The sequence below is a fragment of the Phyllopteryx taeniolatus genome, chromosome 1 (genome assembly GCF_024500385.1).
Source record: "Phyllopteryx taeniolatus isolate TA_2022b chromosome 1, UOR_Ptae_1.2, whole genome shotgun sequence".
Classification (NCBI taxonomy): domain Eukaryota; kingdom Metazoa; phylum Chordata; class Actinopteri; order Syngnathiformes; family Syngnathidae; genus Phyllopteryx; species Phyllopteryx taeniolatus.
In genome coordinates, this window is record NC_084502.1 from 1,943,110 (window position 1) to 1,961,493 (window position 18,384).

At 43.2% G+C, this 18,384-nt stretch overlaps 2 protein-coding genes across 5 annotated transcripts in view; one reads left to right on the top strand and one right to left on the bottom strand.

Moving 5' to 3' along the window:
* Positions 1 to 14,666, bottom strand: part of LOC133487214 (transcription factor Spi-B) — a 35,798-nt gene extending 21,132 nt beyond the window's left edge. The window contains exon 1 of the mRNA XM_061793732.1: positions 14,594 to 14,666. The gene's annotated coding sequence lies outside the window, so the exon portion shown is untranslated. The remainder of the gene's footprint in view (positions 1 to 14,593) is intronic.
* LOC133486517 (leucine-rich repeat-containing G-protein coupled receptor 6) overlaps positions 1 to 18,384 on the top strand; it is a 59,987-nt gene that overhangs the window by 20,577 nt on the left and 21,026 nt on the right. For all 4 annotated transcript variants that reach the window (XM_061792197.1, XM_061791850.1, XM_061792020.1 and 1 more), the window contains 2 exons: positions 7,475 to 7,546; positions 16,579 to 16,650. In XM_061792197.1, the coding sequence (XP_061648181.1) occupies positions 7,485 to 7,546; positions 16,579 to 16,650 (134 nt within the window). In that variant the 5' untranslated portion in view covers positions 7,475 to 7,484. The remainder of the gene's footprint in view (positions 1 to 7,474; positions 7,547 to 16,578; positions 16,651 to 18,384) is intronic.

The window sequence follows — 18,384 nt, forward strand, 5'->3', positions numbered from 1 at the left end:
CTTGACCTTTCACCCCTCTCCCCTCTGTCTCATGTGTGGGAGGACAAGTAGCGGACACACACACACACACACGTGTGTACGTGTCCTGTGTGTAGTATACCAGTCTACGAAGACTTCCCACAGGGCACGAACGGGTTTCCCATGACATGACCCCAGAATAAACAAACAGCCGCTTTCTCCACCTCGACATCCGCCTGTCACTCTCCCCAAAACGGCAACGAGCGGAAAAGAGCACATAACATAAGGCGCATCTCCTCTTTCGGCCTTGTTATCTCTTCTCTTCCTCCCTATCTGTTTCCTGTGCTCTTTTGTATCCCAGTCGTCCCCGTGGACAGTCTTGTCCAGGTGAAAGACTTCCTCGCCCTCTCCCTTTCTCTTTGTGGGCCGTGAATGAGAGACACAAGAGAATAAGAGAAGGCCTGATAAAGAAGGTTCCTTCTGACAACAAAGGGCAGGAAGTCTAGCGGAGAAAGAAAACGGGAGCAAGAAAACATCTTTAGAGGGAGGAGGAGGGTAAAGACAGCATTGTAGCCTCCTAACTGCACTCTTTTTGTATGGTCGCGCGTGCGCGTGCAAACTCGTGCGACCACGAAAGAAACTGAAAGTAGTTGGTTTATTATTAAAATAAAAAAATAATCGTAAAATGCAAACACAGACCTCACCCTCGCACACACGCGCACGAACACACACAAACCTTTCAGGCCCAGTTGAAGGCGGCACCCCAGCATTGACAAGCAGTCGCATTAGGTGGGATAAAAGATCCTCTTTCATTGTGGCTTTGACTGTGAAAGAGGTAAGCAGAGAGGATCGGACTGGCGGAATGCGACACAAGACATTACTGTCATGGTTACACTAAAAGGCAGCCAAGGTGCGGCTCAAAGCATTGCAAATACAGAAGCCCTGCATCTGGTCGTTGCTTTCCACCAAACATCTACACTGCCGAGGTCGCTTGCAAATAATCTGCCTTGAAAGGAACAAATCTTACGAGCATTATTAGCTGTTCGCTGGGTGAAAGACTATGCCTGAACAAGGGGGTAATGGATTTGCTGGGATGTAAGGGAATAAAGGATGAAGGAATTGCAATGAAGACCTGAGGGGATGGCTTTTGTGACTGCGTTAGGTAACTGTGCAATTGTGAGTCATCGGAAATATCCTCCCCGAGGGCAACATGCATGTTTGTGTGAATGCCAAGGGCACAGTGACACAATTGTTATTCAATTTAAACAAAAACAAAGAAAAACTAACAAAACAAAACAAAAAGCATTTTTTTTTTTTTTTTTTTACTATTTTACATTTTACTCTGCTGTATATTTTGATGCTATGTTTTCTATTCATAGAGATGCAGGCAAATGAGAGAGGTCTGACTTAGCGGTTTTGTGCCTTGTTCAAGGGCATATTGGTAGTGCTAAGGAAGCAGACTAGCATCTCCAGCGACCAGTACCAATATCTGCAGCTCTTTATTAAATCTGTGATCCGAAAATCAAGTCCTCATGGATTGACCTACCGCTATCTCGATTATGATGCTTGTTTTTTATTTTTTATTTTATTTAATTGTAGCAGATCAACAGATTGCGACTCACTTGTGGCATGACAGTGCCTGCAAGCAATTAGCAAGCCTCCAAAATTCGATCGCTTTGATGTCGTCCTGAAGACGCTCACAGCCACTATGGGCAATATTTGTACGCACAGATGCATGCTATTATATGATGTAAATAATTTTTTTCTTAGGCTTTGAATAATACATCAAGCAATTTATGGATGTTGATATGCATTTGACCATTCCAGTTTCATGCTTTGAGACAATGTATTTTCCATCAAGAAAGTGTCCGTCTCCTCTCTCCTGGCCGGCTTTGTCTGGCTGACACATTTCACGACCGATGCTAGACACAAACACCTACCTGCTGATCCCATCTGTTCTCATATCTGAGAGCATATTCACCCACCAGGGTGGTCTGTCCTGCACCTTACAAAAAGCCAGTGTGCCTCCCGATTGTGGATGCAGCTCAGGTGAACAACCGAGCATGAGCGCGGCTGTTTTTCATACGTTGTGGCCAGTTGTTTTGTTGCGCTACATCATCGCGCTTGTCAAGAAAGGCCACCAGCTTGAAATTGTCTACAAAGGAGCTAGGGGCACATTCACACCCACACACAGAGGGTCCTTTGATCACAGGGTTGATAACATACTTCAGTGGTCCTGCTGACGGCGAAAAGGAAATATGATAAATCACGTTATTGTAACAACCGGTCTATGTAACTCCACGCTCTGGCTGAAATTTAAAACAGTGATGGGAAGAGAGGGTGATAGAGTGGCACAAGATAAAGGGAGACAGGGCCGAGGGGCAAGAACGGATATTTCCCCCTCAAGACAAATTCTTGCCGTGGTTACGCAATAAATCACTGTATGAAGTCATCAAACATGCAGCGCTTTACCTTTCTTGCCTCTTACGCCCATCCACGCGTGCAGGCACACACACGTACACCGAACAATGCTGTAAATCAGACGACATTGTTTATCGGAGTGCAACACGTCCTCGTTTACTGCAACAATGGCCTCAGTCATTACTTAAAGAGGGAGACATAAGTTGACAGCTTTTACCAGTTACTCAATAGTTTGTGATGGGATGAGCAAGCGTCTCCGTGTCTTTAGGTCATCGTTTAGCATTAGGCAGAGATCTGAGGGTCTGACATTTCCTGTGCGCCTCTGCCATTTGAAAGATGTGTTATCCTGCAGGAACATCAGCTCTATATAGTCTACTTTCTTGCATGATGCCATGAAGGCAAGACAAGACCCCCTAACTCAATATTCCTGCAAAAATGAAAACACAAGAAACCCCTTTTATCCTCTGCCCCCTTAAACATACGCAGACCCGCACAGCAATATTTTTCCATGTATGATGTGGTGGAGTTTAACCAGCAATTATACCCACCGCGTCCGCAGGCTTATTGGAAAACAATAGGGGGTGTGAAAATGAGCGACACATATCTCACCACACACACCCCAGCCACCGACAAACGGGAAAAATATTGTCCAAGACACACATACTGACACGCGTACACAGCACCTACACACTCAGTCGCACACAAGAATTCCATAAAATTGGAATAGAGAAACCTCAGTTATAATTGTAACACTCCCATACACACTGCTGTGGCTGCAAAATCTTTATGCTCTTACTTTCTCATTTTCTGTTGCAGCCGTTTACTCGCGCTGAAAATATCTGCATGTCGCAGCGCCAGCCGACACAATGCACATGTGGTAGTCATCAATCATAATTATCATGGTTTAAAAAAGCCACAGCTGTTATTTGATTTTAAAAACAAGCCATAGCACAGCGCCTTCCAACGATATGTCAAGTTGTCAGCAGAGGCCTTGGCCTGTAGAGGAGAAATGTCTCTGTCTCTCTCTCCGGCTTCCCAGCGAGCTCGTTGGAGAGCAGAACCAAACTGAGCCACATTCAACCTTTCCCCATGACTCACCGTTGTATCTTTATCTTAAAACATTTTCCTCGTTGCAGCTTGTCTATTCTGTCTGTACAAAGCCGTCGCTGTGGACTTTCACACGACGATTGTTTACGGCTTCTTTAATCAGGAGCAGATCATTGAGCGTTGTCTTCAAGTGTAGGCACATCCCCAGAAGCTGACTGAAGTCTATGTACAACCCCAATTCCAATGAAGTTGGGACATTGTGTTGAATACAATGATTTGCAAATCATGTTCAACCTATATTTCATTGAATACACTACAAAGACAGGATATTTAATGTTCAAACTGATAAACTTGATTGCTTTTAGCAAATAATCATTAACTTGGAATTTTATGGCTGCAACATGTACCAAAAAGCTGAGACAGGTGGCAAAAAAGATGGAGAAAGTTGAGGAATGCTCATCAAACACCTGTTTGGAACATCCCACAGGTGAACGGGCTAATTGGGAACAGGTGGGTGCCATGATTGAGTAGAAAAGGAGCTTCCTGAATTGCTCAGTCATTCACGCAAAGATGGGGCAAGGTTCACCTTTGTGAAGAAGTCCGTGAGAAAATTGTTGAACAGTTTAGGGACAATGTTCCTCAACTTACAATTGCAAGGAATTTAGGGATTTCATCATCTCCGGTCCATATCATCATCAAAAGGTTCAGAGAATCTGGAGAAATCACTGCATGTAAGTGGCAAGGCCGAAAACCAACATTGAATGCCCGTGACCTTCCATCCCTCAGGCGGAACTGCATCAAAAACCGACATCAATCTGCAAAAGATATCACCACATGGGCTCAGGAACACTTCAGTAAACCAATGTCAGTAAATACAGTTCGGCGCTACATCCGTAAGTGCAACTTGAAACTCTACTACGCAAAGCAAAAGCCATTTATCAAAAACACCCAGAAACGCCGCCGGCTTCTCTGGGCCCGAGCTCATCTAAGACGGAGTGATGAAAAGTGTTCTGTGGTCCGACGAGTCCACATTTCAAATTGTTTTTGGAAATTGTGGACGTCGTGTCCTCTGGGCCAAAGAGGAAAAGAACCATCCGGACTGTTACGGACGCAAAGTTCAAAAGCCAGCATCTGTGATGGTATGGGGCTGTGTTAGTGCCAATGGCATGGGTAACTTACACATCTGTGAAGGCACCATTCATGCTGAAAGGTACATACAGGTTTTGGAGAAACATATGCTGCCATCCAAGCAACGTCTTTTTCATGGACGCCCCTGCTTATTTCAGCAAGACAATGCCAAACCACATTTTGCACGTGTTACAACAGCGTGGCTTCGTAGTAAAAGAGTGTGGCTACTCGACTGGCCTGCCTGGAGTCCAGACCTGTCTCCCATTGAAAATGTGTGGCGCATTATAAAATACGACAATGGAGACCCCGGACTGTAAGCAAGAATGGTAAAGAATTCCAGCTACAAAGCTTCAACAATTAGTGTCCTAAGTTCCCAGATGTTTATTTAATGTTGTTAAAGGAAAAGGTGATGTAACACAGTGGTAAACATGACCCTGTCCCAGCTTTTTTGGAACGTGTTGTAGCCATAAAATTCTCAAGTTAATGATTATTTGCTAAAAACAATAAAGTTGATCAGTTTGAACATTCAATATCTTGTCTTTGTCGTGTATTCAATTAAATATAGGTTGAACATGATTAGCAAATCATTGTATTCTGTTTTTATTTATGTTTAACACAACATCCCAACTTCATTGGAATTAGGTTTGTATGTGTGTGTCAGTTGCTTTACTTTAACACTGCCTATTAAATATTTTAGCAAATATATTTACTGTCCGACCATATTTTGGGATTATGGTGTGTTGATCGATGGCGTAAATGTGTGCTTTCTGTGTCATTTATGTCAGCCAGCCATGTTGTTACTGCTTATTTGTCAGTGAAGTTTGTAATCGCTTATGTTTACCCTGTCTTAAATCAATTTTAATTTGTTGCATTCATTTGTAAATCACTGATTGGAGCTGTACAGACAAAAATACATGTGACAAACATGAAGTGTACGCACAGCATTACCAGTGGCTTTTTTTTTTTTTTTTGCAAGGGGAGACCAGCTCCACTATTTTTTGTTAAATACAATGTCTGGAATGATTGTAAAGAAACTAAATAAACAAATTCAGAAGAGTAATATAAAAAAAGTAAATTGTTGATAAGGATGATTATAGGGGGAGAATCTCTTGTGGTGCTAGGTTTTGGCCCTGATAGCGGTCAACTGGCAGATGGGAGATGTTAAAACTAGATTTTTACCAATGAATTACAATTGAATTTGATCACGTTTTCTTTACGCTCCATTTCACTTTTAACAGTTTTTGTAAATTAATTATGTTCAGAGCCTGTTGCCATTTGAATGTTGAAAAGCACTTCTAAAGTAATTTGTAATCCTGTCATTTTTTTGGAGGCTTACAGCCTTACGCAATTTAAAAAAAAATAAATAAAATAAAAAACATTGAAATTTGCCCATTGCTAGCTTTTACGGCGCATTGCCCCAACATTTGTCACAATGCATTTGCCCTCTGAGTTGTCAGTGTAAGTGTATAATGTCATGACAGGATTTAGAAACAATTCAGAGGATCGTTAAAACATAAGAATGGAACACAAGTAACAGCCAAGTTGAGTGCAGTAATGGTAATGTAATTAGTGCAACTGGAAGATGGATGGCTTACTTTGCAGTGTGACATTAGAGAAACAGCTATTTTTCCTCTAACACTGGCTGAAGGCATCCCCCAATTAGGTGTCCTTGACTCACACCTTGAACCCTTCTGAGCTCTATTTTGCACTTAGACCTCTGGGGGGTTCATAAGGAACATATTAGATGTCAGTTGAGCTATAAAAAGGCTACTTAATTACAAACCCAACACGTCCCCCGGCAAACGGATATGCAAAATGTTCATCATATGGCAAAACTCCCTCCAAAACCAAGTGACAGTGGGGAGTGTGGAACAGATTGCTTCATATTAGCTCTTCTCCTTGAGAAGGTAGTAGGGAGTTTATGTCAGAACAGTTCAATATAATTGCCTTTTCAAGTACCCCAAAAAGGATTGATGCCGCGCAATGCTTTTTCCACTCTCCTCTGGCGCTGAATAGTGATCATACCAGTGGATCAATCCATTCAAGCGGAGTTTGGCTGACTTGACGAACAAACAGCTAGCGTGTCAAAACTCCCAACTTTGAGGGGCTTCCGGGAGCGCAGTTTACTCTTGCTCGCATGGTCCTCTGGCTTCGCGAGGAATGGATCGTATCACGCACACAAAGAAACACACACAATACGCGTCTCCGTCTTGAAGGCTCAAGCAAGGCCCTGTGGACTATACAGCCAAAGAATAGGGGTGACATAACCCCATTTTTGTATGGTGTTCATCAAAAGCTCCAACATGACTGAGGCACAAGGTTAGATGTGTTTTCTTCCACAGGCTGACACAGAGGTTGTCACTGTACAATTTCAAACTGTTGCACGGGGTGTGCACGCATGCAGGGAAGGAACACAGAATCCCCCTCCTTAACCTGAGCGACCGCAGCTGCGTCAACATTCACCCCCAACAAACTTAAGTCGGAGAATGTGTGACAGATTCAGAGAGATGGGGTGTGTCGATCTTACAGCGATGATCAGAAAGCTGGAGCAATATGGTCTCCCGAGGAGGGGGGTGATGAAGTTAGGTACGAAAGGAAACAGAGGGGTCAGATCAGAGGAAAGTTAGAGTGAGACATCTGGAAAAGAGAACGAGTCATTGGGAAGAGGAGGAAATTAGCTGCCCAACAAAGATTCACTGGGGAAATGTTTCTTTATTTCCCTCTTTTCCTCCTCCTCCTTTAACCTCTCCCGAACCTCTTCTTTGTGTTGTACTCCCTACTATGGATGATTGATCACCATATGAAATACGGCTCTTCAACGTATAATTTACATGGCCAGACAATCTTCAAAGACCACTGATAAGAACGCCTGCGCATTGATTGATACTTTCCTTCTTTTGTTTCCCTCTCCTCTCTTCAGGGATCTAAGCATGAATAACATCAGCGAGATCCAGCCAAGAGCCTTCCACCGACTGCACCTGTTAACAGAACTGTGAGTATGGAATACTTCAGCTCATATTTAGTTAATAACTTTCTATAGTCACAACTCATACATGACAAAGAAGTCATAGCCTGAGCGGCTGATCTGTGCTCCCCTCAGTGACAGCGATTGATGTATCTGGCCTGCCTCTAATGTCTCCTGAGAAACTGCCTGAGGCAAAACCTGGTGCACCCTGGAATGACTGCTCAAAGGAACCTGATATTCACTTAGAGCGAATATTTTGTGCTTATAGCGTTAAGCAGGTTCTGAGCGCACCGCAAAAATCCCATGCTTTCTTGTCTGTCCTGCCAGCTGCACAACACACACGCATATGCATGAATCTTAGTTGAGAAAACAACAGCTACTCAAGCATCATTAGAATTGTTTTGCTATAGCCACTGAGACATTCATCATTGCAAATACTTTTCTTGGAGAAAGACTACACGTTCCCATTACTTGAACAACATGGCAGCATGAGAACTCTTATTGCCATAACGCAAAACAAAAACAATTTAATGAACGAGGCAAAATGCTGTCCTTGAGTAAATGGCAAATTTGGACAATAAATGATGTTCCTCACACACAGTATGTATCGCGGTGAAATGTAAAATGGTCAAGCAGCACACGGTCTCAGTTACAAAAAAAACAAAACAAACATGGGGTGATTGTTTATTGATATGTATAGGGTTATATAGCTGTGTTTTTTTTGTTTTGCAGCTGCAACCTGTTAAGCACGGGCTAATGATGAAAGTACAAGTTTAGCAGCTGGATTATGATTTTGTTGACTCTAAATCACTCACCGACTGAAGAACGATGGTCCTGTTATCAATTAAATGAGGCGAAACCTTAAAGTTTACGGACTGAATTAAATAATATTTTCTGTATCATTTATTGGCTGATAAGGACTTTCTTTGTCATAAAAATGGCAAACATTAGTCTTGACAAATGATGCAGCTCCACAAGTTTTGTTTGTCTTTAGACAATCTTTGTGTTTTACAGCCTAAATATCACTTTCTTCAAATTGCTCTCATCAAAAATGAGTAAATCTGCTTCGTTATAAAATCCATCATTTTATAGCTTCTTCGCTACCTTCAGAGAAAGTGACATAATCTAGATAGAAGTAGAAAAAAAAAAAAAAAATAATAAAATACAATAAAATAAAAACTAGACCAGACGTTGTGTCTTGTGTCAAACTCGTGTGTTCAAGGGCCCCATTTGATTTGTGGAATGGACAGATGGGCTAGGTGCCTCACTTAACAAAGGGTGCGAAGGATTCTTACTAAAAGCGTACGTATGCACAAAAGCTGAAAATTGCGTACGCCATAAAATAATCAGACCTATCAAACCATGCGTACGCACACCTGTAGGACATTTTCCTCGATAAATCACAGTTTAACCGCTTACAAACCCAAATTCATTCAAATATGGTCAACGCAAAAGACCAGATGAATTATTATTGAGCCAAGCTGGTCAATACTTTTACATCATGACAACAAGCAGCAGTAATAGTTCCATGATGATGATGATGGCAAGAACGAAGGCACTGGTCCGCTCCCAACACCAGCGTCCCCAGCCTCCCCTCCCCCAATAACAAGCAGATAAATGTGAAGGTGCAATGCCGCCGCCGCCGATCGCATTTACAGAATACATACATACATATATAACGAGATAAACCAATTTACAAAATGCATTTAAAAAAAACAAAAAAAATTTTTTGGGGGGGGGGGGGGAAATCCCACTCCTGGAGAGATTAAGAGAGGAAGCTCATAAAAAACAACAACATTGCATTTACAATATGTACAACAAATAAAAATAAGCAAATCTGGACATGGTGTGAGAGAGTCTGATGTGTGTGCACCTTATTTGCTGGGAACGCCAGAAGAGGGCACGACTCGGCATGTTGTGACTGGCAGAGAGATACATTTTTTGATGTTTCCCTTTACATCCATCTCTCCATAGATACACCTCCAATCCAATTCATGTTAAAGCACTTCATCTCCATTGCACTCTAGGCTATTGCAAGTCAGTGTTACTTCTTCAGATACCTTCCTCACAGTTTTATATTTTCTCCACATAAAAGAGATCAGTTTTGTAGGAGTGCAAATAAAACCTTTTAACCCACATACAGCAGATCCTTATTAACAATTGGTTTGTATTTTATCTCAGTCAATATTGTTACCTCTCTGGTATCAATTTGCATGCATCTATTTTTTTTAATGACATTTAACAGAGGTGATTCAAGTACTGCATTTAACGAACTACATGTTGCAAATCTCTTTGATGCTCTGTGGTTTTAATCTTAGTGTTCACTGGCCTACAGCAAATGACTGATCCCCCATTCCTCTCATTTGGATGTCATTCAGAGTTGTTTTATGAAATGAATGAATGAGCTTTTATTTTAAACACCTGCAAGGAACTGTCAGTCAGAAAAATTATTAAAAGAGGTGGTTGCATGTCTACAGGTTGTTGAAATTGAAGCAATGCTCAACCTCGGGGAATGGACACAGGGATCTACAAAATGTTATACTCCGTCTTCAAATGTTTAAAAATTTAATTGTTTGGCACTATTATTACATTGCCTATAACTAGGGCGTGGTTAAAGGTGGAAATTGTTAAAAGTCCTTCATCATAAGTTCTTTCCACCAAAGATCATTATGAAAACTTACACACACACACAAAAAAAAATCACATAACTAACCTATACATTTGTATCTCTTTAAAGGTGCCCTTACATCAATTAAAAATGTTTTCCCCCAGATAATCTTTGATGCCCTTTTATTGTGTTTGCAAGATAATTTGGAATATCCTTTGCCCAGAATATCCTTTTTCAAGTTTGTCTTTTTCACCTGGCTGGCAGTTGAGACGGCCGGATTTGTCATTAATATGCGACGTGTAAATAAGCTTTGCTCTGATTGGGTCTTACTATCATCATGAAGCAGAATTCACAAAGCGTTGGATTGTTGGCCTACTACTCACAATCCCACAGAGGAGGGGACGTGGGTGAAATAAAATAGTGGCTGATATTATATATTATATACAGGCGGCGTGGTACATGTTTGTGTGTCCCAATGATCCTAGGAGCTAAGTTGTCTGGGGCTTTATGCCCCTGGCAGGGTCACCCATGACAAACAGGTCCTAGGTGAGGGACCAGACAAAGCACAGCTCCAAAGGCCCCTATGATGAGAAAAAATATCAGATTACGTTTTCCCTTCCCCGGACGCGGGTCTCGAAGGCGAGCGCCTGGTTGCCGGGCCTGCACCCATGGAGCTCGGCCAGGCACAGCCGAAAGGGTAACGTGGGTCCCCCTTCCCATGGGACCACCACCTGCGGGAGGGGCCATAGGGGTCGGGTGCATTGTGGGCTGGGCGGTGACCGAAGGCAGGGACCTTGGCGATCTGATCCCCGGCGACAGAAGCTGGCTCTAAGGACGTGGAACGTCACCTCGCTGGGAGGGAAGGAGCCCGAGCTGGTGTGTGAGGTCGAGAAGTTTCTACTAGATATCGTCGGGCCCGTCTCCACACACAGCTTGGGCTCTGGCACCAATCCTCTCGAGAGGGGTTGGACTCTCTTCAATTCTGGAGTTGCCTACGGCGAGAGGCGCCGAGAAGGTGTGGGTATATTTATTGGGAGGAACGGCCCCCCCGATCAGAACCCGAGTGGTGTCCTGTTATTGGATGTCTGTCCTCACCACGGATTGTCCATAACAAACACCATGTTCAAGCATAAGGGCGTCCACACGTGCACTTGGCACCAGGACACCCTTGGTCATCGACTTTGCGGTCATGTCATCGGACTTGCGGCCGCATGTCTTGGACACTCGGGCGAAGAGAGGGTTGGAGCTGTCAACTGATCACCACCTGGTGGTGAGTTGGCTCTGATGGTAGGGGAAGATGCCGGTTCGACCTGGCAGGCCCAAACGTATTGTGAGGGTTCCTGGGAACGTTTGGCAGAATCCCCTGTCAGAAGGAGTTTCAACTCCCACCTCCGACAGAACTTCACCCGCGTCTCGGGGGAGGCGGGGGAAATTAAGTCCATTGCTGAGGCGGCCGAACAGAGCTGTGGCCGTAAGGTGGTCGGTGCCTGTTGTGGCGGCAATCCTCGAACCCATTGGTGGACATCAGTGGTGAGACCTCCTCAATTCCACCGACACGCCTTCCCATGAGGAAGCAGAGTCTGGGGTCTCTGAGGCGGGCTCTCATAGCTCTGAGTCACCGAAGTGGTTAAAAAGCTCCTCGGTGGGTAGGCCCCGATGTGGATGAGATTCGCCCGGAGTTCCTTAAGGCTCTGGATGTTGTGGGGCTGTCCTGGTTGAGACGCCTCTGCAACATCGCATGGACATCGGAGACAGTACCTCTGGATTGGCAGACTGGAGTGGTGGTCCGCATTGCCGACAGTAAGTCGGACTCGTTTCCGGTGAGGGTTGGACTCCGCCAAGGCTGCCCTTCATCATCGATTCTGTTCATAACTTTTATTCTGTTCATAACTTTTATTCACAGAATTTCTAGGCGCAGCTTAGGCGTAGAGGGGGTCCGGTTTGGTGGCCTCAGAATTGCATCGCTGCTTTTTGCAGATGTGGTTCTGTTGCTTCATCAAGCTGTGATCTCCAACTCTCACTGGAGCAGTTCGCAGCCGAGTGTGAAGCGGCTGGAATGAGAATCAGCACCTCCAAATCTGAGACCATGGTCCTTAGTCGGAAAAGGGTGGCGTGCCTCTCCAAGTCGGGGATGAGATCCTGCCCCAAGTGGAGAAGTTCAAACATCTTGGGGTCTTGTTCATGAGTGAGGGAAGAATGGAACGGGAGATTGACAGGCGCAGCGTTTGCAGTGAGGCAGACTTCGTATCGGTCCGTTGTGGTGGAGAAGGCGCTCAGCTGAAACGCGAAGCTCTCGATTTACCGGTCAATCTACATTCCTACCTTCACCTATGGTCATGAGCTGTGGGTCGTGACCGAAAGAACAAGATCCCGGATACAAGCGGCCGAAATGAGTTTCCTCCGCAGGGTGTCCGGGCTCTCCCTTAGAGATAGGGTGAGTAACTCTGTCATCCGGGAGGAGCTCAGAGTTGAGCCGCTGCTCCTCCGCATTGAGAGGCGCCGGATGGGGTGGCTGGGGCATCTGATTAGGATGCCTCCCGGACTCCCCGGTGAGGTGTTCCGGGCACGTCTCACCGGGAGGAGACCCCGGGAACGACCCAGGACACGCTGGAGAGACTACGTCTTTCGGCTGGCCTGGGAACGCCTCGGGATCCCCTCGGAAGAGCTGGAGGGAGTGGCTGGGGAGAGGGAAGTCTGGGCTTCCCTGCTGAGGCTGCTGCCCCCGCGACCCGATCTTGGATCAGTGCAGGAAAATGGATGGATGGATGGACTTTGAGAACCAGGTGTCATTTAATCACTACAACATAACCATCTCTCGAACACATTTTAGCGACAGTGACTGCAAGCGTTGCTGTTTAATCCACAGATACTGTACATTCAACATTATAAATATAGTTAAGTATTGTTGTAACCCACAACCCATGTAAGCATTCATATACTATATTTGCATGGCTTGGCTGCGACTGCCCAGCTGGGTCGCTCGCTCCAGACCAGGAAATGCACTTCCAGCAGTGTGTAAAAGTAAAATTTTTTTATAAAGTCACCCTCCACGAATTGTGCATGAAAACTGCACAATTCAGGTTCCGAAATGCTCAGGATTTTTTCCAAAAATAAATTGGAATTTATTCCTCAACTCATCTGAGTTTGGCAGGTGATGCAAAGCTTTGCACGTCACGCACCTGCGTGGTCACTCAGACAGTTTTCCTGAGATGAGTGAGCATGTAGCAACCATGAAGTGGGCGGGTACTTGAATAATTGCTAACCTGCTATGTCACAAACACACAGAAATCTGATCTTGTCGTTTTGCAAGCCTTATGCTGTTTATCATCTTTTACATTCAAGGGACAAAACGCATAGATGTCAAACTTAAAAAAGGTCACAGACTCATTTTGACTTATGCATAAAACAGGAGAAAACAAATTTGATTTTGATGGAAAGGTTTTGTTTATGAGGTATTGGGACTGAGTTTGTTTTCTCATCACTCAGCTCTCAAAGTTCAGAGCTGACAGGAAGGATACTGCTTATGCTTAATGAGAGCGAAGTGCAAACGTTAACACAAAACATAAAAAATAGCAGCTCTATGACAGGACAACATGGAGGTTATGAGATTGTAATATTGGGCACCTTAGTCCTCCATATGTGCACACAAAGGGAGCTATCTAGATCAGTTGTATTTTTCCTTTTACTGATACCAATGTAGTGTATTCCTCTGCTTACATTTGTTATTGCATAAACCTTCCCCTGACAGTTTTCCCAAGTCTTACTTTTACTACCATAATTCCAGATGTTAATGCCAGGTTAAGTGGTTGACCCTGAGACTGCACCTCTCAACATAAAGAGAGATCCAATTTCTGTGGATGGATAAAGGGTGTAAAAGGTCTTTGCATGCTTGCGCACTTGTATACAGACACTACAAACCACAATCGTTTAACAGGAAAGTATAATCATCATTTTAGCTATGCTGCAGTATGACAGACTATTCAACGCAAACCGAAATATAAAGTTTGCCCTTTGGTTAATGTTTAATAAATTGAGAGAGTTGGATGTGATGATACTCACAATAGGATAATGCCAGGGTTGTCTCTTTGGTTGCATGCCACACACCGGGCGACGCGGGCGGACCCGACTGAACTGTTGCGTAGTGTGCGTGGTTTGGTAACTGTTTTCATGAGTGGAGGATAAGTCTGCCATTGTTGTTGCTGCGGTTAAAAATTTGTATCGCCGGGCCACACCGTTGCAATGTCACAAATTACAGCCAATCACAATGCACATAAGCTTCCATTCACACAAAAAAAATACATTTTTCGGGGTTTTAAGCAAGCGAGACACTGAACGACCGCAAACCATATAAACAGAGTATATAAAACATCAAATATTTTACATCAATAACTATATTCATAATATATAATGTGCCAGTGAATGAAAAAGCGAAGCTTGTGACCAAAATGTACGTGAGTGGTACGTACCTTGCTGGGTACGTTCAAAGGAATGGAGTCAGTGACACTCCTTTACAATCTCCACAATTCTCGCCCACGGCCAACAAGAGTCCAAACCATGCTGAAATCAAATTAAAAGAAAAGAAAAAAACAGCTGGGGCAATGCTTTGACAAGAGCAAGGCGCTTTTCATTAGAATAAGATTGATTTGGAATGATCATGAAAGCTAAAGTGCGGAACATTCACCCATATGTACATATGCACGAATATACACAGACTGATGTCATGGAAACTGTGTCAACAGAGTTAAGGGTGTTTTTCTGATGTCGATCAAGACCATCAAAACATTTTCACTATCCATTTACCAAATTAAGTATCCAATGAACGCACTGCTCCACTCTCATGCAATTTTGGCACCAGTGTTGCAGCTAATAGGGAAAGGCTGGTTGGCTGAGAGCACATCATACCTACCATGGCTGTAACTGCGTGCTTCCCAAATCTGTAAAAGACTTACTCGAACAATCACTCAACCTCCACTACAGAGACCGTTCTTAATTTTCCCTTTAATGCAACCTACTGGATATTTGCAATGCATCTGCAGCTGATCATTTACATTAGCAGGAAGACGCTTTAGGGCCTATATAGAAAAAGGCTTGGATCTAGTTTATGGGGCCTCAAGCAGGTCTACAGAAACAGTTGCTCCTGTTAAGTGCAGATTGAAATGGTCACTGTGGCCATCTTGAGCAACAGCAATAGCTAGAACCACAAAAGGGCTTTATACGCTCTATGAATGAACTACGCCTTTCAAAAGTTGAAATAATTGCAGTCATTACACTATATGCAATTAGGAATACAACATGCACTCAAAAAGCTGCATACGCAACTTTTTTTTTTTTTTGCAACATCATGCGCATTCAATGTATCTAGGTTTTTACTGTGGATCTAGCGGTATGACGAAATGGCACCAAAATAGCTTGGTAAATAATAAATTTTATACTATAATCTGCATGTGGCTTGTGTCTGTATTTGTGTTGATAAACACACACTTCAGGTGTGAGAATTGGCAGGTACACGTGGGACTGAGTGGTTCTCCAGTGCAGTGAGTCTGCCTGAGACACAATGACATGAGTATCAGATGTCAGAGTTTGCTCACAGCCCTTGTCTGCTACCATCTGGGTGATACTAGTGATGGTGGTTTGGAAGGGCAGCCAGTATTCTATCAGCATGTGACTAGATTTGGACCGAGACATAAGTCTGTCGGACTGAAGAGCAAGAGTGTGAGGAAGATGATGCCGGTGTGTAACATGTAATGTGTGGGTGCGTGTTTAACAAAAGTGGGTGGTCTCAAGCTGTGAAGTGCAAATCTGTTTAAACTGAGCTTCCAGCTTCTGACCTTGAGAGTTACACTGCTGGACTCAATGCTATTTATTTGGACATCTTATACACACTCACAAATGACCATTAGGTGCCGTGTTTGATAAACAAGCTGATTGGATTGCTTGTATGAATGTGTGTGGTTTTTCTCCCTTGCTATCCTCAAGGCTCCTTAGAACGAGCCCAATTTAAATCAAGGACATGGAAACTTGCACAAGCTGTCACACTAAACGCACACACACGTGCATATAAAAAGGATATACCTTACCCTACACACACGCACACACACACACACACACACACTATGTAAACATATGCACAGGAAGACAATCAAACACAGTATTTAGTTTCAGCACTTGCTGAGCTGAGTCTTATTCAAATCAGACATTACTCATCAGAACTCCCTTTGATTTCTTAAGGTTTCAGGGTGCGTTTGGGGCCAATAGCAACCACATTGAAGGGAATGGAATATTATTTGCATACTACCCCAACACTCACCCCAAAGCATGGAGATGAAGTCATGGCAGCACTTGATCCCTTCAACCAAAAGTATAGAATGAAACAAAAGGCAACACTTTTATGTACTGTATATGCTTGTACCTATTTTTTGTCTCACTTTCTGATCTCTACTTTGACCTCTAGGCGAATCTCTGGAAATCAGCTGAGGTATATTTCTGGCCATGCTCTCCAGGGACTCCACAACCTTAAAGTTTTGTGAGTAATTTCTACCTACCTTCCAAATAAATTTTATGGCTTTGGTCTTCTTACCATGCTGGCGGTTTGTTGCATCAAGAACTTTGGGTGGAGTTGTTCTCTCTCATATACACAGGCCAGTGTAAATGAGAGAGAGGGCATTAACTGCCCCGCTACGATTGAATTAATTCCTTCAATTCTGTTAATGCCATTCATACACCTTGACAGGTGTACTGCAAGGACCTCCTCGTCACACCACCCACCATGACTGCAACAAGTGACAGAGAAGCCGGCTTCCAACTATTTTTATGCAAGACGCAAAGTAGTGACAAGTAGGAAATTAGAAAAACATGCACAGCAGCTATAAAAAATATACAGAATTACGAGGGCGAAGGCTAATGAAATGTGGCCACAATTTCAGTTGGTGCCAGGCGAATCTTTGAGAACCAGCTGAGGTATCTCAGGCCACGCTTCTCAAGGGTCTGCATCACCTTAGTAATTTATTTTTTTCTTTTCAAACCAAGTTCATGGCTTCAGCATTTGAGCCATGCTGGTGGGTTGGTGTATCAAGACTTTTGGGTGGGATTGTGATCTTGAATAGTATAGAGGTCAGTGCATCGTTAATTTCCGCGCCATGACTGAATTAATTCCTTCATGCCTGTAAATCCCACTCACACACAGTTAAAGGTGTACTGCAAGGACCTCCTAGTCATGCCACCCACCGTGTTTGCAAGTGACAGAGAAGTCACTGTCAAACTATTTTTATGCATGCCACAAATACTACAGCTGTAAATTACAAAAACATGTACAGCAGCCATAAAAAATATATATAGATGTGCCTGTGAATATTCTCATTCATGTACCATGTGAATATTCTCATTCATTCCAAAACAGTCCAGGTGCAATCGATTCAATGCCATGAGAAAAAAAAAAAAAAAAAGCAACTAAAAGCTAATGAAATGTAGCCACATTTCTAGTGGGTATTAAGCAGTTTCATCAGCCCGATCAACCAATTCAGTAGAATGATACAGAATACAAATGCATCTGCAGGTTTAAGGAAACGGAATGTAATACTTTTTAAGGACACTTGGATGAAATTTAAGACCTCTCATTCACTAAATGTTTATATAACAATAGTTTTCAGTGATAATACCTTGATGTATAAAGTATGAAGTATTTTTTCAGGGATTGCAGGTGGCAGCTTTTATTAATTCAAGCTACCAAAATCTACCTTATGTACTCTATTAACAACTAAATGAAACATTGTCTTAAATTCTTCTTCTTGTCAGCTGTTCAACACATTTGTTCATTAAGATCTTTGAATGTCCGATTTAAGGACGGTCATTTTTAAGGATCCGTGGACACCCTGAGAAGAAATGAACTTGACTTGAATCCATTAGAAAGGAACAAAGTATTCATACATGACTGCAAGCCAACTTTGGATGTTCTCCTTGACCTCAGAGTAGTTCAGCTGTTGGTTTCCTTCCTCAATACATAAACTTTATTGGACTGTAAGTAAGTAAAATGGATGGCTGACCTTGTATAAGGGAACTGCAAGGTTGCTGGCGATGGAGTCTCAATCACACAAATGCACATACACATAGGCACACATGCACCCGCAGACAACTCGCACACAGTACAGTAGTACCACATGAAATATCTTCAAACCATACAGGACTAAAACTTTAGTGTCTTTTGCAATCCATTCCAATACACTGCACTATAACTTTGGCACAGAGAAATGTTTGAGGTTGC